The 23857-nt window shown below is 49.9% G+C and overlaps 1 protein-coding gene across 6 annotated transcripts in view; it reads left to right on the top strand.

Moving 5' to 3' along the window:
- LOC144930143 (uncharacterized) overlaps positions 1–23443 on the top strand; it is a 129452-nt gene extending 106009 nt beyond the window's left edge. For all 6 annotated transcript variants that reach the window (XM_078851241.1, XM_078851239.1, XM_078851238.1 and 3 more), the window contains 2 exons: positions 18302–20356; positions 22345–23443. In XM_078851241.1, the coding sequence (XP_078707367.1) occupies positions 18302–20356; positions 22345–22874 (2585 nt within the window). In that variant the 3' untranslated portion in view covers positions 22875–23443. The remainder of the gene's footprint in view (positions 1–18301; positions 20357–22344) is intronic.
- The last annotated feature ends 414 nt before the right edge of the window (positions 23444–23857 follow it).

Raw genomic sequence — 23857 nt, 5'->3', positions numbered from 1 at the left:
CTTACCAGCACTTTCGGTTGAAAAGATGCCATCGATTACTTTTGTCTGTGCTTCCATTTGCTTCCCTATCGTTATCACTGTCTGGTCTTTCATCTGTTTGTGTCAAAATTTAAATCAACTCCGGTGGTGGGGTCTGATTGGCTAAAAAATTGTTTCATAGTGGGCTAGGTTGGGTGAAAAATACAGTTTTGTAATGCATTAGTTTAAAATGACTGGTTACTGTAGAGCTAAGTTTTAACTATATAAACTGGGGTCCAAAAGGAAGTTCTTTGGGAACCAACTCCAGGACCCAGCCCCGAGATCAGAGCTGCCAGACCTCAAAACCCTGCCAACCACACCGTGCGGAAGCTGGAGTCCCCCAGATGACCTGATCCCGACTGGCCAGCAGGAAGATTCTGTCTTCTTGGGAGTGGGGAGCACTGTAGGCTTAGCGTGTGCTGTCTGGTTTTGGTGATTGTTAATAGAGGCTCAGGATATTACTGTATAAGGCTCTTTCACTGGGGAAAGGCCCTGCAGATCCTCAAAAGATGATGCCCTGAGCCCTAGGAAAATTAAATTATGTAAATTAACCAGGTGACATCCTGAGCCCAGGGCTGGCCTTAGGGAAAATGGCACCCTGGGAGAACTTGTATTTTGGCAACCCCCACAACAGCCCTGGCCCCCCAGGCTTCTCACCCCCATCACCTCCGGGCCCCACTGACTCCTCCCATTGCTAAATTTGCATTGAAAGATGCGCCAGAGCTCAGCCCTGGCACAAATGAAGCACTGGCTGGGCGGCCGGATCCCGGAGGGTGCTGGCCGGGTGCCCCGCTCCGAGGGCAATGTCACCGCCCGCGGCAGCGCAGAAGTCAGGGTGGCCTGGTGTCTGGTGTGTTGCCTTCCTTACTGCTGCGACTGTGGCTTGTGTAAGGTGACCAGACAGCAAATATGAAAAATCGGGACAGGGGTGGGGGGTAATAGGAGCCTATATGAGAAAAAGCCCCGAATATTGGGACTGTCCCTATGAAATCGGTCACCCTGGTCTTGTGGTGCCTGGCACTAGGCCTGCGGTTCAAGGCAGACTTGGTGTTGTCATACGGGGGCTGCATGTTGCCACAGGAGTGAGTGTGTGTGTCTGTGTGTGTGCTGGGGGGAGTGTGCATTAGAGGCCGTGCACTGTCTCTTTAAGCAGAGCACTCACTAGTCTCACTAGCCGCCAGCAGCTCCCACTCCTGCCCCAGAGGCAGCCGCACAAACCCTTCAGCGGAGGCAGGGAACCCGGGCAGGGGGATGGGGCACCCTGACATCAGGAGGCTCCCGGGAGCAGCTTGGCCGGGGGGGCTCCAGGGGGAGAGGGGGCAAGGAAAGGGCAGGGGCAGCGGGTTGCAGATGGCTGCCAAGTGGGTGGAGGGAGGGACAGGACACCCCTGCTCCGGAAACCCCCACTCAGCAAGGTGCGCCCCGGGTGGTCGCCCAGCCCGCCGACCCCTAGGGCCAACCCTGCCTCAGCCCGAGGAGCTGGGTGAGGGCAGGTGCCTTTGGCCCCGAGCCCGAGCAATCGGGTCAGGACGGGGGGTTAAGTGAAGCGGGTGAGGCCCGGAGGCCAGGGAAGGGGAAAGGCGGGTGCCTGGGGTGTGCGGGGAACAGTCCCAGGAGACCCGCACGCTAAGGCCGGAGATTTACCATCCGCCCAAGGGGCAGGAAGGATCCAGGGACCTATGGTGGGTCCCACTCGGGCAGGGGGAAGAATCCGGCTTCGCACCCTTGGGGTTGGAGGCTCCTGGAGAGGCCTGAAGTACTGAGGCCTCACACAGCGCCGCTGCGGGGAGTCTAAGGGTTTTAATTTCCCTGCTGTTTGATATCGACGTTCAAATCCTCAGGCTCAGCATAAAGGCCGTTTATTAAGCAATGAAGCTTTTTTAACCAACTTCCTCACTTCTCCTCACCCCCCACCCCCAATTCCCCTTTCTAACGTTTAGTTACAGGGTTTGGTAGGATTCTTTCAGTGAGGAGGTTGAAGTTAATTATATAGGGATAAGTTTCATTACAACTCATTGACAGTGGCACCCATTGCGGGGCTGGGTGCCTCCAATCACTCAAGAATTAGTGGGAGGCAACATGGCCTAGTGGGTAAAGCACTAGACTGGGACTCAGGAGGCCTAGATTCCGTTCCCCGGTTTGCTGGTGGATGACCCTGGGCAAGCCACCTCACCCCTCCAGGCCTCAGGGATACTCCTCTCCTTGGTAGGGCGCTTCAAGATCTCCTAATAGAAGCACTGGATCAGAGGTAGGATGTGCTGTGACGCGGATGGTCCTTGTTCCAAGGTGCTCCCAGTCTAAGGACAGACAAGCAGAGTGAGGCCGGGAGAAGAGGAACAACAGTGGGCGACTTACATGCAATCCCCTCAATTCACTGTAAGTAGCACAGCAGGAATGGAGTTTTTAAAAGTCCTTAAATGTTGACAAGCTCGGGTCTTTGCAGATGAGCTCCGGGAGGTTGTATCATGCATTCGGTAGCTGACTTGGAGGTGACTGCGAGAAGCTGACAGATGGGTGTCCATTCAACAGGCCCAGCCCCTGTACTTGTCTCATACACCCAAAAAGAGAACAAAGGAGGCAAGGTGGCCCATGAAGAAGAGAATAAGCTTCAAATGCAACATCACTGTGGGTCTCCATAACCTCAGACACTCTCACGTCACTGTGTACCGAGCACACCTCTCCACCATGTACAGCAGACGTAAGAGTCAGGCTCTGACAAGGCAATGCCCAGAGGGTCACCTTGAGGGATAGGTGAAGCTGGGTACTCAGAGGGCCCATAGGAGCGGCCGGTTTGTATAATTTTTGGTGGTGCCCAGAATGGATCCAAGTCCCGCCCCCCAAACCAGCTTAAAGCTCTGGGAGGGAGCTTGGGTGCTGGTTGCAGGCTCTGGGCTGGGGCAGGGGGTTGGGGTGCAGGAGCGGGTGTGGGGTGCAGGCTCTGGGAGGGAGTTTGGGTGCAGGAGGGGGTTTGGGGTGCAGACTCTGGGAGGGAGTTTGGGTGCTGGGTGCTGGCTCTGGGCTGGGACAGGGGGTTGGGGTGCAGGTGGGGCACAGGGGTGCACAGGGACGGCAGGTGGGGGTGGGGGAGGCACTGGGGCAGTAGACAGGGCTGGGGGATGCTCTGGGGAGGGGGTGCAGGGGCTGCAGGCCGAGCCAGGGAAGAGGCGTGGTCCCAAACATTGGTGGAGCCGGACTCCCGGGCCCTGAATTTGCTGGAGCTCAGGCACCAGGGGCCCCTACAACTCGCCACCCTGAGTAACCATGAACAGAGCTGCGCTTGCCAGGTTGTCTCCTGGGTTCTTGTTTTCTGAGAACTGATCTGAGAAGACAACTCTGGTAAACCAGCTCCAAGCTAAAACAACGAGGAGTCCTTGTGGCACCTTAGAGACTACCAAATTTATTTGGGCATAAGCTTTCGTGAGCTAAAAAGCTTATGCCTAAATAAATTTGTTAGTCTCGAAGGTGCCACAAGGACTCCTCGTTGTTTTTGCTGATAGAGACTAACACGGTTACCACTCTGAAACCTGTCACCATGCAAAGCTCCAAGCTGTTTTCCTGTAAATGGAGTTCACTGACCAAGCAATTCCTAAAGGCCCTGGGCTTGACCCCATATAGAAAGTGCAATGGAAAACAGTTTAATTGTGTAAGATAGAATCCGAAACTGGATTATAAATAGAGGAAACCATGTAAAAGTTCCACTTTTCTGTGAAAGCCCCACAGCTCCGGTGGACGGCGTGCAGGCCGCAGGGACCAGCAGCCCGTGAAGGAAGAATACACGTCGGGTCTCCGAGCTGAATTAACAGCAGCAAGGTACCGTGTTGTGTGTGAGTTTGAAAGAGGGGCTTGTAACAGTTGTGAAAGCATTGAAAATTCTCATCCGTGGTTTGTTAAGAGCAGTGGGCGTTTTTACAGCCCCAGTGTTCTGGGCACTTCACACTATGGCCAAGGTTGTCAAAAGTGACTCGTGGAGTCGGGGGCCCGGCTTGACACAGCTCAGAGGCGCCTGACTCTCAGAATGTGCTGAGCACCCACCCCTGGAAATCAGGCCCCTTGAAGGGTCTCCAGTTGGGCACCTGAAAACTGAGGCACCCACAGTCACTAGCCACTTTTGAAAATCTTGGGCTAGAAATAAAACAACATGGTCCCACCTCAGATAGATCCAGGCTGAGCTGAGAATGACGTGAGGAATACGGGTACCCAACTGTGGGGAGGGAGGGGGAAGGTTACAGCCACACAGACACCTGCACATCCTGGGGACTTACTCTGAACTTTTTATTATTTATCTTTTATCAGAATCGAGGCCTCACTGTTTTAGGTGCTGCACAAACACATAAGACATCTGTGTATGTACGCACACACACAGAGTCCCTGCCACAAGCAGCTTAGTTTTATTTTTTTTTTTAATTAAATAATAATAATCAATGTTGTTCACTGGCTCCTGGTGGGAATCCTGGAGGGAAACGTGGGGACTGGGTGAGGACTCGGTGAGCTCGCTGGACAGGGCATTCCCAGAGTGGAGGGTATCACGGGAGCAGGCATGGAGCTGGTTTGGCAGAAGCAGATGAATGGGCACCGAGCCTGGCATTCCTGGTGCTGCAGAGGGGATGGCAGGTGACGTGATGAGGGACGAAGTCAGGGGTGCAGAGAGGGCTGGCATTATGCAGGGCTGTGGAGGTGAGGACAAGAAGTTTGAACCACGTGCAGTGAAGTAGGGAAGAGCCAGTGGGGAGATCGAAAGAGGGAGTCGTCTGGTCAGAATGACAGGCTGGGAAGATGATTTTCGCAGCAGCATCTTGCACTGGGGAGCTGTGATGTGGGTATCCGGGAGGCCAGAGACGGGGAGGTTGCAGTAATTCACGTTGGAGATGATCCAGGAGGACAAGAGGTTTAGCGGTCAGGCTGGAGAGGAAAGGTTGGCTCTTACAGACATTGTGGAGGCAGGAGCAGCAGGATTTGTCCATGGTCTGGGGGTGAGATCCAGAGGAGCTGTCTGGGGAGAGGCTGAAACGTAGGACTGGGCAGTGAGAGGACGCAGAGAGCCAGAGCCAGAGAGAGAGCGAGAGATGAAACCAAGGAAGCAGGATACAGGGAGATGACGCATGTAACAGGCTGGACTCTGCTCAGTGACTCTGATTTCCTGTCACCCGGCCCCTTGTGAAGTGAATTACACCAGTGTACTTTGGGGTGTGAAGCACTTTCGTTCCTGCTGGGCAACGCTTTCCATCCACTTTGCACTGGCGTAGGTGACAAGGTGCAGGGCAATGGGGCTCAGGCCCACAGAATTTGGATTGAACGTGGTAACAGGCCAGAAGTCAGTGAGGGGAAGTGAGGAGGACAGAATGCGCTTGGAGAGGGAGTGACTTTAGCAGCAGCATTTGTGATAGACAGGAGGGGAATGAGGTGAAAGCAGGGAAGCTGGAGATTTTGATACAGTAGAAGATATTGATACAGCCCCTTGGATAATACCCCTGTCAAGCTTCCTCCCCCACTCTGAACTCTAGGGTACAGATGTGGGGACCTGCATGAAAACCTCCTAAGCTTACTTTTACCAGCTTAGGTTAAAACTTCCCCAAGGTACAAATTAATTTTATCCTTTGTCCTTGGAATATCCACTGCTAGCACCAAACTCTAACTGGGTTTACTGGGAAACGTAGTTTGGACACGTCTTTCCCCCCAAAATCCTCCCAACCCTTGCACCCCACTTCCTGGGAAAGGTTTGGTAAAAATCCTCACCAATTTGCTTAGGTGACCACAGACCCAAACCCTCGGATCTGAGAACAATGAAAAAGCATTCAGTTTTCTTACAAGAAGACTTTTAATAGAAATAGAAGGAAATAGAAGTAAAGGAATCACCTCTGTAAAATCAGGATGATAGATACCTTACAGGGTAATTAGATTCAAAACATAGAGAATCCCTCTAGGCAAAACCTTAAGTTACAAAAAAGATACACAGACAGAAATAGTTATTCTATTCAGCACAGTTCTTTTCTCAGCCCTTTAAAGAAATCATAATCTAACACGTACCTAGCTAGATTACTTACTAAAAGTTCTAAGACTCCATTCCTGGTCTATCCCCGGCCAAAGCAGCCTACCCACAGACACACACCCTTTGTTTCTCTCCCTCCTCCCAGCTTTTGAAAGTATCTTGTCCCTCATTGGTCATTTTGGTCAGGTGCCAGCGAGGTTACCTTTACCTTCTTAACCCTTTACAGGTGAGAGGATTTTTCCTCTGGCCAGGAGGGATTTTAAAGGGGTTTACCCTTCCCTTTATATTTATGACAACCCCCACCTCGGAGAGCCCCTAGGCCCCCTCTCCAAGACCCCAGCACAGAGGGGTATCGGGGTGTTCTGGGGTGCGCCAGGGGCTGGAGGAGACATGGCAGGGGCATTCTTACATCTCTGCAATGGCCCAGAGGAAGCACTGAGGCAGGGCACAAGTTAAGGCACCCCTGAGCATACGAGCCACCCCCCTGCACCAGCCGCCGTGCCAGTGTGGGATGAGTCTGGCCACGGGCTGCAGCTGAGAGGGTGGCAAAGAGAGGGTTAATCTGTATTGATGTTATACAGGGAATAGTGACAAGACACAGCACGAGCCTGGATGTGAAACATTCTGATATCGCGGTGTGACATTCTGGGGATCCCCCAGAGCAGTCAGGGGGTCTGTCACCATCTGCCTGTGACCGTGGGTCCCTTAATCCTGTGTGGCTCTGGCTCGGAGCCCTGGCACCAGCATCCAGCCCACAGGCAGAAAGGTCTCACCCTGGCTTCCAGCAGCCTCGTTATCCCTGCAGGGTGACCCCACCAGCCCTTCCAGTCCCAAGCATCCCCAAATCCGCCTACCCCGAGTTCTTCACTGCCAGACCTTTTCCCCTCTAGTTCCTCACCCCAAAGGCTTGAAACCAGCCCCCCAGTTCTCAGTTCACTTTGGGACACACTCCACACCGTTTGCACACTAGAGACCCATCATTTGTCTCTCCTGGGTTGTACAATGCGAGGTGCTGGGGGTTAGTCTTGTCTGGCTGGGGAGGCAGCTCCTCCCTGCCTGGCTGGCCACCACCCTGCTGGGAGCGGGAGATGAAGCTTTAGGAACCAGCTCCAGACTCTACATACACGATACATAAATCCCTAAGCACAGCCTGGATCCATCTCGCACAGTGATCAGTAAGTTGAGAACATCACAGGCTTTCAGAAAAGAGCTCACTCAACATAATTATACACAATAGCATTGTACACAATCCTTTGAGTCCATTGCCTGTTCTTAGGGGTTCAGACCCCCTGTTCTGCCCTTGGGGTGTCTGGACCCCGTGACACATGGCAAAGGGGGCAGCATTTGAACCTAGATTTTAGTGGGGCAGTAGCTCCACGACAGTTAAGGTTGAAACTCTCCTCCTGTGTAGCAGTCTAAAATCCCCCTGCACACTCAACTGCCTTGAAAATTGCTGTGATACCAACAATTTTTTGCACATAGGTGGGGAGGGGGGGGTGCTTAACTTCATCAGTCTCAGCTGATGACACCTGTCAGGATAGACCTCAACCAGAGGAGCATCCCTGAGGGAACCAGGACGCAAACTAAAACAGAGATTTATTTGTCAAAATCAGCGCTATGAACGGCCCCCGAAACGAAGTGGAAGTGAGGTTGAGGCTGTGGAACAGACGTCCAATAGGAATAGTGGGGGCAGACGGACTAGTTTTAAGAAGGAGCTTGGTAAGTTTAGGAACGGGACGATATGACGGGGCTGCCTACGGTATCAGAGGACTGGACTCAACCCAGGAGGTTCCTTCCAGCCCTATGTCTTATTGTTCCCGAATCAAACCACAGCTTAATAATACCAACTAATTATACTTCCCTGAATGCTCATATATAAGGCTATGATTTCATCATGGTAAAGGCCACGGACCAGTCAAGGGCAATAAAAAAAAGTCACAGCCTGTGATCTGTCCGTGACTTTACTAAAAATGCCCCTCACTAAATCTTAGGTGCTGGGGGAGGAGGGGTGCTCCAGGGGAGGCTGCTGCTGGGGGGGGTGCTCCGACAGTCACTGCTGCTCCTGTGGGGGTGGCGGCCAGTAGCCCCACCGCCGCTGCTGCTCCTCCAGGCGGGGGGGGAACCCGGGGCCCCACCGCTGCTGCTCCTGGACTGCTGCTCCGTGGCAGGGCCCGGGATCAGTTGTCTGGGGCCGCCGAAGCAGTGGCCAGAGTGGCTGGCCCCGGGGTCACCCAGGTGCTGGGGCAGCCCTAGGGTCAGCTACACCAGCCGCTGCAGCTGCAGAAGTCATGGAGGTCCTGGAAAGTCATGGACTCTGTGACTTCCAGGACCTCCATGAAAGACTCACAGACTTACTCATATATAAGCTAACAATCACATTTTCATCCTGCTCAATAAATATCAGTTGACAATTCCTAATACTAGACAAATAATTTCCTAAATCATTTGAAATCTCTCAGCTACAATTGTGGGGTACGGCATTTTGGAAAGAGGGCACAGCTGTCCCGTGCGCATGCTAGGAGTATGGCTTACGTAGTGCGCAGCTACTAGTGTGCGTCAACTCAGTGCCAACGTACCCCCATGTGGACAAGGCCTGAGTTCATACATTCGCTGAGATTAAACTTTAAAACAACCCTCTGTAGGGCACATATCAAGAGGAGGCTGGTGTGATGGATTCTGGGGTAAACGTGTAACAGGAAGACAGTTGGTGGGTGGCTTGCGGTTCTGTAAGTGTAGGTAAGAGACATGAAATGGAGCCGTTCCCTTTAACGCTCCTCTGGGAATGGTCTCGGAGAGGGAGATTTCCTTATGCTATATCTATTGGCAGATGTTCCTGCTCTATTCCAAGGTGCAAGGCCTGAAAGGTGTACGATTTTATTTAGACTTTAAAGTAGGGGTGGGCAAACTTTTTGGCCTGAGGGCCACATCGGGGAATACAAATTGTATGGCGAGCCATGAATGCACACAAAATTGGGGTTGGGGTGCGGGAGGGGGGTGTCCCTTCTCTGGCTCATATGCGTGGAGCGGCCCCCGACTGTCGGAGCGGGGCCATGTGGCTGCTTCCGGGAGCTCAAGCAGCCCCCAACCCGGCACCCCGGCTGGAGCGCCAGAGCAGAGCAGAGCAAGCCCCAGACCCTGCTCCCCAGCAGGAGCTCATGGGCCAGCTTACAACGGCTCGACCCGCGGGCCATAGTTTGCCCACCCCTGCTTCAGAGGCATGCTCTGGCTTGCGTTAAGTAAGGGCTGTTGCCTCTCTTCTTAACCATTGGGCAGCAGGTATTTATGGCTCCCTGGCTGCAATTTAGCCCCCTATCAGGACATCCAGCTTGCTGGCATGTCACAGCGTTCTTTCAATACGTCTGGGATCTTACATGAGAGCAGCAAAATACAACAGTTGTTTTGCTTTGTGGCTTACATCTCTCTAAATTGCATCAAATTATAACTATTTCCCATTCTTCCTAATAGGAACAATTCCTTTGAAATATAAAATTTAGAATTCATAATCTGAGGCAAGAAAAGGGAGAGGTAAATCTCTGAGTGACTTTCTTCCTCTCCTGTCCCCTGTGGAGACTAGAAGATCCATCATTCTTTTAAAACCAAGGCAATGTTCGGAAAAAGCTTTGAAGACTGAAGCCAGTGACTCGATTCTAAATCTGCTCCCCAGAAACTTAAGTGTAACCCCAGTTCTTTCTTGCAGGTCAGACAGAGGAGAGAGCATCTGGGTGTGGAACAATGGCCGGATCAGATGACACCATTGCGATGCCGGCTCTGGGCCGCCCTTTCCAGCTGGGGATGCTGTACGACTGCCGCAGTGACTCCCTCATCCCAGGTAATTGTCACCCGGGGGGAGCCCGGGGCCCAACTTAGCGTTTCAGGAAAAAGAAGCATTTGGCACCTGTTTCTTTTAGGAACATTTGGGTTTGGGATTTGAGTTGGGGAAAAAACAAAGGGCATCCAAACCTGCCCGGGTACTGTCCTGCTGACCCTCCTTACAGCACTGGCTGCACTAGGAGAAAGGAGAAACTTTCCATCCACTCCCCTGCCACTGCGATATCTCTGCAGCCCCACCCGCATGGCAGTCGGCCTAGGAAAGGGGGACAGTGCCCCCGAGCTGGCTCATCCCCCCATTTCCACATGGGAGGGGTGAGGTCCCGGTGAGAAGGGTCCTCTCTACACACAGATCTTCGGGGCATGAGGGGACCCATTAGAAGGAAACACTTCAGCTATTCACACACATCACTGTGACCCATATGAACTGTCCCCACCCCGGAAAAGGCCTGGCATCGCTGTGGACAGCTCAGTGAAAACACCCACTCTGTGTCCAGTGGCAGGCCAAGCCGTGAACAGGGTGCTCGGGTGCCCGAGGAACAGCATGGAAAATGCCACCAGACCTATTCCAATGGCATTATATAAATCAACGGGCCACACTCCCCTGGAATGTGTGCTCCGTGCTGGCCGTCCCATCACAAAGAGGGTATCACAGAAATCGAGGCAGTTCGGACAATGATGATAAAAATTACTAGAAACCTGGGGAGAATTTCACAGGAAAAGACAAAACAAAATATTTCATATAGAGACAAGAATAAGCTGGAGGTGAAACAGGGATACAGAAGAATGAAAGGGCTAGAGAAGGTAAATAGGAAAGGGCTAGAGAAGGTAAATAGGAAAGGGCTAGAGAAGGTAAATAGGAAAGGGCTAGAGAAGGTAAATAGGAATGGGCTAGAGAAGGTAAAGAAGAAGTACCTATTTACTCTCTCATAGAAAAATAACAAGGGGACACTCAAAATTAAAATACAACTAGTTTAAACTCGATAAAGGAAATACATTTTAAAGCAACATAATTAGCATGAGGAACTCACCCCACCAGACATCACTGAATCATAGAAATTTAGGGCTGGAAGGGCCCTTAAGGGGACACCTAGTCCAGCTACCTGCATTGAGGCAGGAATAAGTGCACCAGGGCCATCTCTGAGAGGTATTTGTCTAACCTGTTCTTTAAAACCTACAATGATGGTATCAAGAACATAAGACCGGCCCTACTGGGTCAGACCAAAGGTCCATCAAGCCCAGTATCCTGTCCTCTGACAGTGGCCAACGGCAGGTCCCCCAAAGGGAATGAACAGACAGGTTATCATCAAGTGATCCATCCCCTGTCACCCAATCGCAACTTCTGGCAAACAGAGGCTAGGGACACTATTTTCTGCACATCCTGGCTAATAGTCACTGATGGACCTATCTTCCATGAATCTATCTAGCTCCCTTTTGAACCCCATCATAGGATTGGCCTTCACAACACCCTCTGGCAAGGAGTTCCAGAGGTTGACAATGCATTGCGTGAAAAAATTCTTTCTTGTGTTTGTTTTAAACCTGCTACCTATTAATTTCATTTGATGACCCCTTGTTCTTGTATTATGAGAAGGAGTAAATAACACTTCTTTATTTACTTTATCTATACCTCTCATGATTTTATAGACTTCTGTCATATTCCCCCTTAGTTGCCTCTTTTCCAAGCTGAAAAGTCCCAGTCTTATTAATCTCTCTTATACAGAAGCCATTTTATACCCCTAATCATTTTTGTTGCCCTTTTCTGAACCTTTTCCAATTCCAATATATCTTTTTGAGATAGGGTGACCACATCTGCACGCAGTATTCAAGGTGTGGGCGAACCATAGATTTATATAGAGGCAATAGGATATTTTCTGTCTTATTATCTATCCCTTTCTTAATTCTTCCCAGCATTCTGTTAGCTTTTTTGACTGCCGCTGCACATTAAGTGGATGTTTTCAGAGAACTATCCATACTGACTCCAAGATCTCTTTCTTGAGTGGTAACAGCTAATTTAGACCCCTTCATTTCATACGTAGAGTTGGGATTATGTTTTCCAATGTGCATTATTTTGCATTTATCAACTTTAAATTTCATCTGCCATTTTGTTGCCCAGTCACCCTGTTTTGAGAGATCCTTTTGTAGCTCTTCGCAGTCTGCCTGGGACTTAACTATCTTGAGTAGTTTTGTATCATCTGCAAATTTTGCCACCACACTGTTTACCCCTTTTTTCAGATTGTTTATGAATATGTTAAATAGGACTGGGCCCAGTACATATCCCTGGGGGACACCACTATTTACCTCTCTCCATTCGGAAAACTGACCATTTATTCCTACCCTTTGTTTCCTATCTTTTAACCAGTTACCAATCCATGGGAAAACCTTCCCTCTTATCCCATAACTGCTTATTTTGCTTAAGAGCCTTTGGTGAGGGACCTTGTCAAAGGCTTTCTGAAAATCTAAGTACACTATATCCACTCGATCCCCCTGTCCACATGCTTGTTGACCCCCTCAGAGAATTCTAGTAGATTGGTGAGGCATGATTTCTCTTTACAAAAACCATGTTAGCTATTTCCCAACAAATTATGTTCATCTATGCGTCTGACAATTTTGTTCTTTACGATAGTTTCAACCAATTTGCCCAGTACTGAAGTGACATTTATTGGCCTGTAGTTACCAGGGTCACCTCTGGAGCCCTTTTTAAAAACTGGCATCACATTAGCTCTCCTCCAGTCATTTGGTACAGAAGCTGATTTAAATGATAGGTTACAGACTACAGTTAGTAGTCCTGCAATTTCACATTTGAGTTCCTTCAGAACTCTTGGGTGAATACCATCAGGTCCTGGAGATTTATTACTGTTTAGTTTATCAATTTGTTCCAAAACCTCCTCTAATGACACCTCAATTTGGGACAGTTCTTCAGATCTCAGAGTAACAGCCGTGTTAGTCTGTATTCGCAAAAAGAAAAGGAGGACTTGTGGCACCTTAGAGACTAACCAATTTATTTGAGCGTGAGCTTCTGTAGCTCACGAAAGCTCATGCTCAAATAAATTGGTTAGTCTCTAAGGTGCCACAAGTCCTCCTTTTCTTTCTTCAGATCTGTCACCTAAAAAGAATGGCTGAGGTTTGGGAATCTCCCTCACATCCTCAACAGTGCAGACCGATGCAAAGAATTCATTTAGTTTCTCAAGGCTGAATCCCAACTCTGTCACTCCGAGTGCAGAGTGGGGCACGCAAGGATTTTAAAAATTAATACTGGCCACTCCAGGCTTGTTTTAAACTCCCAAGGTTACAGCTTCTCTCTGACCTTGGCTTGGTAAATGCTGCCACCAACCAAATGCAAAAAACACCCAACCCCTTTCAAGCTAGGAAGGAACACTTGGGAATTCCTCCCTATGGGGTGCCCTCAAGCCCTTTCACCCCAGCTGAGAAACAGTCTGGGAACAGCTGAGAAAGAAAAAGGAAATTAGCTGTGGCTACCAGCTAATCAAACAACATGCATAAACCTCTTAGCACACCAAAACTCCAATTCTGTTCTTAAAAAAGGAAATTTTATTAAAAATAAAAAGAAAGAAAATGCATCTGGAATTTAGGCTTCTGATAGATTTTAAAAGAGCAATTCCAAAAATCAAGCACCCAAAATAGCTTTCTTGTGGGTTTAGCTTAAAGGTTACAAGCAAACAAAAGCATCTGGGGTTATGACAGAGGAGTCCACAAGCCAAAAAGAAATAAAATAAATAACCCTATCATAGAATCATAGAATATCAGGGTTGGAAGGGACCCCAGAAGGTCATCTAGTCCAACCCCCTGCTCGAAGCAGGACCAATTCCCAGTTAAATCATCCCAGCCAGGGCTTTGTCAAGCCTGACCTTAAAAACCTCTAAGGAAGGAGATTCTACCACCTCCCTAGGTAACGCATTCCAGTGTTTCACCACCCTCTTAGTGAAAAAGTTTTTCCTAATATCCAATCTAAACCTCCCCCACTAATCTAACTAATCCCACTGCAACTTGAGACCATTACTCCTCGTTCTGTCATCTGCTACCATTGAGAACAGTCTAGAGCCATCCTCTTTGGAACCCCCTTTCAGGTACTTGAAAGCAGCTATCAAATCCCCCCTCATTCTTCTCTTCTGCAGGCTAAACAATCCCAGCTCCCTCAGCCTCTCCTCATAAGTCATGTGTTCCAGACCCCTAATCATTTTTGTTGCCCTTCGCTGGACTCTCTCCAATTTATCCACATCCTTCTTGTAGTGTGGGGCCCAAAACTGGACACAGTACTCCAGATGAGGCCTCACCAATGTCGAATAGAGGGGAACGATCACGTCCCTCGATCTGCTCGCTATGCCCCTACTTATACATCCCAAAATGCCATTGGCCTTCTTGGCAACAAGGGCACACTGCTGACTCATATCCAGCTTCTCGTCCACTGTCACCCCTAGGTCCTTTTCCGCAGAACTGCTGCCTAGCCATTCGGTCCCTAGTCTGTAGCGGTGCATTGGATTCTTCCATCCTAAGTGCAGGACCCTGCACTTATCCTTATTGAACCTCATCAGATTTCTTTTGGCCCAATCCTCCAATTTGTCTAGGTCCCTCTGTATCCTATCCCTCCCCTCCAGCGTATCTACCACTCCTCCCAGTTTAGTATTATCCGCAAATTTGCTGAGAGTGCAATCCACACCATCCTCCAGATCATTTATAAAGATATTGAACAAAACCGGCCCCAGGACCGACCCTTGGGGCACTCCACTTGATACCGGCTGCCAACTAGACATGGACCCATTGATCACTACCCGTTGAGCCCGACAATCTAGCCAGCTTTCTACCCACCTTATAGTGCATTCATCCAGCCCATACTTCCTTAACTTGCTGACAAGAATACTGTGGGAGACCGTGTCAAAAGCTTTGCTAAAGTCAAGAAACAATACATCCACTGCTTTCCCTTCATCCACAGAACCAATAATCTCATCATAAAAGGCAATTAGATTAGTCAGGCATGACCTTCCCTTGGTGAATCCATGCTGGCTGTTCCTGATCACTTTCCTCTCATGCAAGTGCTTCAGGATTGATTCTTTGAGGACCTGCTCCATGATTTTTCCAGGGACTGAAGTGAGGCTGACTGGCCTGTAGTTCCCAGGATCCTCCTTCTTCCCTTTTTTAAAGATTGGCACTACATTAGCCTTTTTCCAGTGATCCGGGACTTCCCTGGTTCGCCACGAGTTTTCAAAGATAATGGCCAATGGCTCTGCAATCACAGCCGCCAATTCCTTCAGCACTCTCGGATGCAACCTAATCGCATCTGGCTAAACACTCTGATCTGTTTACACATTGGAGTTCAGATAAGTCATTCTAGGCATGATCCGATGACTTATAATCTGGGGTGAGCTGAATTCGCGCCGGTTCGCGCGAACCGGGTGTTAAATTTTGAACCTGTTTTAGAACCGGCTGTTAACCCGCTTCCCTGCAGGGGGCGCTGAGGCTTTGCTGGGCTCCGGCCGGGAAGTGATGTGATTCCTCCTCTGGCCACTGGGGGCGCTGCGCTGCGGGAGCGACGTGGGCTGCCCCCCCATCCCTGGGACTCCCTCTGCTGGGCCGGGGCTGCGTCCTGCTGCTCGGGCTGCTCCCCGTGAGCCCCCACCACCCTGCCCGCAGCCGGCCCCGCCGCACGCACCCCCTGCCCTGCCCGCAGCCAGCCCGTCTCCAGCCACCCCTGCACCCTCTGCCCTGCCCGCAGCCAGCCCCTGTCTCCAGTCAGTCCCTGCACCCCCCTACCCTGCCTGCAGCCAGCCCCTACCTCCAGTCAGTCCCTGCCGTACCCCCTGCCTGCAGCCAGCCCCTGTCTCCAGCCACCCCCACACCCCTTGCCCTGCCCGCAGCCAGCCCCTGCCGCACCCTCTGCCCTGTTTCCAGCCAACCTCTGCCGCACGCACCCCCTGCCCTGCCTGCAGCCAGCCCCTGTCCCCAGCCAGTCCCTGCCGCACCCCCTGCCCACAGCCAGCCCGTCTCCAGCCACCCCCACATCCCCTGCCCTGCCTGCAGCCAGCCCCTGCCGCACCCTCTGCCCTGTATCCAGCCAACCTCTGCCGCACGCACCCGCTCCCCTGCCTGCAGCCAGCCCCTGTCTCCAGCCACCCTCACACCCCCTGCCCTGCCCGCAGCCAGGCCCTGCCACCTGCACCCCCTGTCCTGCCCGCAGCCTGTCCCTGTCTCCAGCCAGCCCCACACCCCCTTGCCTCCAGCCAACCCTGCACCCTCCTGTCTCCAGCCAGCTCCGCACCGCCTGCCCTGCCCACAGCCAGCCCCGCACCCCCTTGCCTCCAGACAACCCTGCACCCTCCTGTCTCCAGCCAGCTCCGCACCGCCTGCCCTGCCCACAGCCAGCCCCGCACCCTCCTGTCTCCAGCCAGCTCTGCTGCCCCCTGCCCCTGCCCTGCCCGCAGCCAGCCTGGCCCCCCTGCCTCCAGCTAGCCCTGCCCCATGCCCCTGTCTGCAGCTGTCCCCATGTCCACTGGTGCCCTGCAGTTCCCAGGGCAGTAACCCTGCACACCTGCTTCAATGAGTGGGGAAGGGAGCAGCTGGGACCCACACTTGTGCACACCCTAGGGTGACCAGACAGCAAGTGTGAAAAATCAGGACAGGGGTTGGGGGGTAATAGGAGCCTATATAAAAAAAAGACCCCAAAACCAGGACTGTCCCTATAAAATTGGGACATCTGGTCACCCTAGCACATGCCCAGGGCATGGCGGGGACCCACACCTGTGAAACGGAGGTAATTGCTAGGTCAGGCCCATCTTTTTAAAAAAGAACTTTCGGCAGGGTTAACATACATCCCTATTTTCCCAGACAGGTCAGGCCTTTTTGTTCTTAAATCGCCATCCGGGAGGAATTCCTCCCAGGAAAATACAGACCTATGGTAACCCTGTTGGTACAAAAAATACATACTGAGGCACATCCCTCAGGGAACAGGTTGTTAAGATTTTGGCAGCTCATCACTGCTTATAATCATACCTGGCTTAGCTGCTTACAACATGGCTGCTCTGTCCCTCCAGAGAACAACAGACAAAGGCAAACTTTCTTTTCCAATTTTAAAAAGTTCTAGCCTTCCCATTGGCTCTTTTGGTCAGGTGCCCACTTTTTTTTTCTTTACCTGGGGGACTTTTAACCCTTTACAGGTAAAGCAAGTAAAGAACAGCTATCAAGAGGGATTTTACAGCTAACTGATTGGCTGGGTGTCCATCAAAGGGAGCTACCCCCACTTTATTTATCACAGATGGGGATTCCACAACCTCCCTTGGAAGTCTATTCCAGTGCTTAATTATCCTTACAATTAGAAAGTTTTCCTAATAACTAACTTAAACCTCCCTTGCTGCAGATAAAGCCAATTACTTTTTGGCCTCCCTTCAGCGGACATGGAGAACAACTGATCACTGTCCTCACTGTCAACAGCCCTTAACAGATTTGAAAACCGTTATCAGCTCTGCTCTCAGTCTTCTTCTCTTAAGACTAAACATACCCACTGTTTCTAATCTATCTTCTATAGGGCAGGTTTTCTAAACCCTTTATCAGTTTTGTTGCTCTTCCCTCACCCTTCTAGTTTGTCCAGATTTTTCTTGCAGTGTGGCGCCCCAAACTGGACACAATACTCCAGCTCAGGCCTTTCCAGTGCTGAGAAGAGCAGGACAACTACCTCCCACCCCAGAATTATATTAGCCTTTTGCACAACTGCATCCCATGGTTGTCTCATATTCAATTTGTGATCCGCTAGAATCCCCAGGTCCTTTTCCGCAGTACTACTGCCTAGCCAGTTATTCCCCATTTTGTAACGGTGCATTTGATTTTTCCTTCCTAAGTGTAGTACTTTGCACTTGTCTTTATTGAATTTCATCTTGTTGATTTCAGACCAATTATCCAATTGATCAGATCATTTCTAATAGAAGTCAGAGTAGCAGCCCTGTTAGTCTGTATCCGCAAAAAGAAAAGGAGGACGTGTGGCACCTTAGAGACTAACCAATTTATTTGAGCATGAGCTTTCGTGAGCTACAGCTCACTTCATCGGATGCATCCCTGTAGCTCATGAAAGCTCATGCTCAAATAAATTGGTTAGTCTCTAAGGTGCCACAAGTCCTCCTTTTCTAATAGAAGTGACATTTCAATCATAAATATAGCACTTGCTTCCTGGGACAGTGTACTCCTGAGGGGGGAGTGAACTCAGTCATTCTGGAGAGGGATATATGAAAAAAAACAGAAAAGATCACATCTTCCAAAGTCCTGTAAGAAGCCGGGGGCAAGGGAAGGTTGTTAGGGTGTAGTTCAGCCTTGACTTGGCACATTTGTATGTTACCAGGTCAGTTTACTTGATGTCCTTCACTCGTTATTTTTCAATCTCAGAAATGAGACACAATTAAAGGATGGATAGATTCTGTGTCCTGTGCATCTATCAGTTACGTTACCATGTGTCTGTCTCTACTATTCCAGGGATCACGCTGTGGGGCCTGGAACAGCTTCGCAAGGATGTAAACACAAAACCACAACCCAAGACTGAATTTGAGATCATCGCATCCGACACCATTGAAGAGAAGGCCAATGCCCTCAATGTCACAGCCTCGCTGAAGGTCAGTTTCCTGGGGGGGCTGGTTGAAGTAAGTGGATCTGCCAAATACTTAAATGACACCAAAAAATCCAAACAACAGGCCCGAATTACTCTCCAGTACTCTGCCACAACAAACTTTGAACAACTAACTATGAACCATTTAGGACCAGAGAATGTTTCTTATCCTGCTGTATTTGACCAAGGCACCGCCACCCATGTGGTCACGGCTGTGCTGTACGGGGCTCAGGCTTTCTTCGTGTTTGATCGGGAAGTTTCTTCTTCTGAGAATGTACGTGAGATAGAGGGAAAGCTCCAGATTGCAATTAAAAAGATACCCATGTTTTCCATAGAAGGGGAAGGAGCTGTCAAAATGGATGAAAGTGAAAAATTAAATGCTGCAAAATTTAACTGCAGGTTCCATGGTGATTTTGCTCTTGAGAGAAATCCAACTAATTTCGAAGATGCCATGCAAATATATTCCACCCTCCCCAAGCTGCTGGGTGACAGCGGGGAAAAGGCCGTACCAGTGAGAGTCTGGCTGTACCCGCTGACCAAGCTGGATTCCAGAGCTGCTCGGCTGGTGCGTGAGATCAGCTTTTCACTGATTTCTGATGCTCAGACTGCTCTGGAGGAACTGGCAGAAGTAAACATGCAATGCAATGACATGGTGAAGAGTCCGATCGTCACAAGCTTCCCCGAAATCAAGCTGAAAATCCAGCAGTTCAGAGATCTGTGTAAGCAACACAGACAGACTTTCCAGAAACAGCTAGCAGGACTCTTACCATTAATCCGTGGAGGTGGAAAAGAGGAAGGGGCTCTGGTGGATATTTTATCATGTAAAAACCAGTCACCGTTCAATACTCAGAGACTCAGTGAATTTCTGGATACAAAGGAGAAAGAGATGAATTATGTGAATTCCTACCTTAGGATCCTAAGCAATGTAAAAGTGGTGTCCTCTCAGAGTGAACTAGATGAAATAGTACTCGACCCTGAGCTTGACTTTATCGTCTCCTTTACATTCACCTCACTGCATGAAGAGGAGCCATATTTATCAGATTTAAAACAGTGGCTTCAGACCCAGTATATAAAGGAAACTCATGATCCTGCAGCAGCCAGTTCTGTCTCTGAGAAACCAAAATCCAAAATGTGGTTTGAGGAACAAGAAATTAATAGAAAAGCTCGAAAATCTGCAAAGTCCCTTTCACGTTTTGTCAGTGTCAACAAATCTAACGGGAAGATTCGGTTCATTGTGTCCTCTGTTCCAGACAAGGACAATCCAGGCACTTCCATTTACCTGTATGAGGAGGGAGAGCTGATCAGCACCAACTTTGAGGCTCCATCAAAGCCTCTTCCTCCCCTGATTGATGGAATCAAACATGACCGTGTGCAGCTCAAGTTTAACCCAGCAGCCTATGGAAGGGCTGAGATATCCGGCTATCGGGCAGAGTACAGAATTGTAGGACAGGAGAACTGGACGACTGTGAATGTAAATAACACGCAAGAGACATTCACAGTAACAGGGCTACGTGCAAACACCGAGTACCAGTTCCGATACGCTGCAGTGAGCAAACCAGGGCTCAGCGAGAGCAGCGATGTGAGTAATCCTGTGAAGACTCTCCCTCCTACCAGCCCGCCTGGGAAGTCTGCAACAGTTATTGTAGATTCATCTGCCATCGCCCTCACCTGGGAGAGTCCAAGTGTCATTGGAGATGGAGTCAGAATAAGGGAGTATAAGGTGCAATATAAAGAGGAGGCAGGAGATACAAGTCAGGAGGGGAAAGACAAATGGCTGGAACGAAGGACAGAAAAGAGAACCGAGTTCTATAGCATTGATGGACTGAGTCCTGAGACACCCTACAGAGTCCGGGTTTCGGCTGTGTGTGCGGATGGGGCTGTGAGTGACCCAAGCGAAGAGACTTGCATCTCAACCCTAAAGAAAGGTAACATTTAAATATATTTGCATATTTCTTCCCACCCGAAACACAGGACTCTGGAGTAGTTCATTCAGGTAAAACTATATTTATCTTTGGAAGAAAAATTGAGATGTCCCAAGTGTATAATGTAGGCGTGACTTCAGAATCAAACTATTTCTTGCAATTTAATATCTGAACTGGAGTAATGCATACAGGGCCCAACCCAACCACCGGGATCTGCTGGGGACTGTACAAATGATACTGAGCTGTCAGGTCTGGTCAAGTTAAGGTACCAACTAGCTTTCTGTGAAAAGCTTCATTCTTCTAAGTGCTCTAAAATTGTCATGGTTACATGGATTGCCTTGAAATTTGGTGTGCCTCAGGGGGCACTGGCTAGGGTCAGTGATCCAAATCTGAGATCATTTGACCAAGGGGTTCCTGGGATACAATCTCCTCTCCCTCCCGCCCCCCCAACTCCCTAAAAAAACCATAGTTTTTAAAGGTTGACATATTCTACCACCGTGGTTTTGCCCAGACCTGGGGATCAAGCCCTGGCTCTGATCCTGCCACAAGGGTCTCACTGACTGGAGGATAACACGCAGAGAGTGAACGGCACCCACTAGGCCTCTGGGGGGAGCAACATTCAGAACATTATTGGACAGATAGTACTGCTCATGAACTAAGGGGATCATACTGAGCACAGAGGAGCCAAGAGACTCTGGAGGTGGAGAGTTTCCACTGTAGCTGGATAGGGCTCTGTAGATAGGGCAATTTCCTGCAATATCACTGAAAGATCTTATTGTACTAACTGTATGTACTGCTGTGGGCCAGGATTGTGTATAACCTCTCTAGTGAGGAGATGTGATGGATGTAAGACGTGGCGGTTCAAAAGGCTGTATTGAAAATGTGCCAGACAAGTATGGACTTTTGGGACAATAAATATTAAGTGGATTTCCTGGGGAGTCCCTAGGGCGAGGTTAATGCAAATTACTTACCTCTGGTCAATGCAAAAACCCAGCTTTTTGAAGTTAAGCTCTGAGGGGAGGGTTTTTTCTGTTGATTACCTGTTACAGAAGGCAAAGATCAAAGGCCAGAGTTGGATAAAGATATGGCTGATCTGCCCAGCCATTGCTCTGGTTCTGGATCTAAACTTCTAACCCCGGAGAATACCCAGATGTGGGGTTTGAAGGACTAAAACCTTCTAGAGCTGTAGATTGGATTTGGGGGGACGGGGAAATCTCAGGTCAGCTTTCGAGTTTTATTGTTTTAATATTTATTCTCTGTCATGCTTTTACCTAAAAGAAGAAACGTGGTTGCTTAGAAGGAGCTGTGTGGAAACATATAGCTGTGGGCAATGCACTGCTCGTTGTCTTCAGAGAGAAAGCAAAGCGCAGGCCCTGGCCTGTTTAGACAGTCTGGCTTGCTGGGGATATCCCGGGGTGAGGCAGGGAGCTGTGCAGCCTTAAAAGCCCACACAGGGGCCGGGGAGAGAGGGGGACACACACACACACACGCAGAGGGCACAGCCGCCCAGATCTCCTCCTATCCCAATCACAGATCTTCCAAGATGGTTCAATTTATTCCTCCACCCTTCAGTACAGCAACACCTACCACAGGGATTACAGCTGCAGTGCATGCAGATAATTCCCAGAGGCCATTGCCAGCTCCAGAGGGCAGAGTTAAGGTTGCGAAGGTGTTTACCTGAACTCGCTATCTCCCAGCATTCACAAGATTCAGTTTTGCTGAACTGACTTTCTTGAGGGGTGCAAGGTCTCACCAGGCATCTTAACGCTGCGTTAGTGAAGTATTTTTGCCATGTTATCTCTCTCTCTGTGTCGATAGTTAGCTGTATAAAGAGCAGCACCGACTGGCATACATATATGTTACACAGTATTGTTCCGAAGTGGGTGAGTGCAGGGGGGAAGATTCTGAGGCTCAGGTCTGGCCCAGCCGATCCTTTCGCTCTGTCATTGACCCATGTGTGCCGATAACGCTCTGATTCTGTCTCTCCCCAGCGAATGTGACTCTGGATCCAGACACGGCACATCCTGAGCTCGTCCTGTCTGATGATCGAAGAACCATGAGCCGGGGCCCCGAGAGCCAGATGTTGCCTTACAAACCGGAGAGATTTGATTATTTGCTGAGTGTGCTGGGCTCTGAGGGCTTCACCTCGGGGAAACATTCCTGGCAGGTGAAGGTGAAGGGAGGAGTAGCCGGAGACTGGGCTGTGGGGGTAGCTAGACAGTCTGTGCTGAGGAAGGAAGAGGTTGGCTTTACCCCCGAGAATGGGGTCTGGGTGGTGCAGAAATGGGGCAATGCCAGAGACTATCGGGCTCAAACCTCGCCTGTCACCCGCCTGTCCTTGAGTAGAGAACCCAGCAGGATCCGGGTCTCTCTGGACTATGAAGGGGGGTTGGTGGCATTTAATTATGCTGATGATCTGGCCCCGATCTTCACTTTCCCACAGGCTTCTTTCAATGGGGAGAAAATCTTCCCTTTCTTCTGGGTCTGGGGTGGAGGATTCCAGCTGAGCATCCATCCCTGAGACTCAGGGTAGCCCGGGGCCCTGTCAGTACCATACAGAGCAGGCTAGACCCATCTCACGGTCCTGCAGTGACTGCCCAGTCTGCTTGTTCTCATGCTATATGGTTCTGTAGGATTATATCCGTGAACAGGGTCAGAATGGGCACCAGGAGCTCCTCCCTTTGAGCCCTGTGCCGGTCTTGGCCAGAATCCCCCGTGGTGCTCACTGTTTGAAAGGGGCAAAGTAAAACCAGGGCTCTCGCCCGGCATCTCCACCCCCTCTTCCTGTCAGGGCACAAGGCTGGCAGCTCACTGCACTGTCTCCAGGTCCTCATCAGGGGGCTTCCAGCTGAGCCACGGACAATTGCTCCACTCGCAGCATGGGCCCTTTGCACAGTCTGAGGGGGCAAAGGCAGAACCCTGCCCCAGGATCAGCCCCTACCATTGTGCTAAAATGATTACTCACATCTTCTCTCTGAGTTGCTCAGAGGTGTTTCTATCCTACTGTAAACATGTCATTCTCTTGCAGTAAGGAATGCAAAGTCTTTTAGCAGCAGAAATTATGAAATAAAATCCTACTTTATGCTTTCAGACCATTGTCAGATTGTGTGTTAGGTATATCTTACAATAAAATGTGTTGCTTTATGCCAGAGCTAATCAAAATTTGACATTTCAGAAAACAAACAAATTCCTTCACCAGGAGTAGCAGGCAGATCGTTCCCATGGCTATTGCCAGCACCAAGGGGCAGAGTTATGGTTGCATGGGATTTATCTGTATTTCCTGGTTTTCAGAGGTCTGAGGTTTGCTGAACCTGATGTCCTGGAAGGACACGAGAGACCACCGCATATGTTGTATTTTGTACTACATTGAATATTCGTTAAACGATAAGTGTTTTCTTTTTTCGTTGACTCCATCACGATAGTTTTCAGGGTGCCCACCCAGGTAACTGATAGAAGTTCTGATTATTGCAGATTCAATATGGATCTCATAGTTTTGGGGTTCAG

Source organism: Lepidochelys kempii, chromosome 2, assembly GCF_965140285.1.
Source record: "Lepidochelys kempii isolate rLepKem1 chromosome 2, rLepKem1.hap1, whole genome shotgun sequence".
Taxonomy (NCBI): domain Eukaryota; kingdom Metazoa; phylum Chordata; order Testudines; family Cheloniidae; genus Lepidochelys; species Lepidochelys kempii.
This window is presented reverse-complemented; position numbering and strand designations above follow the sequence as displayed.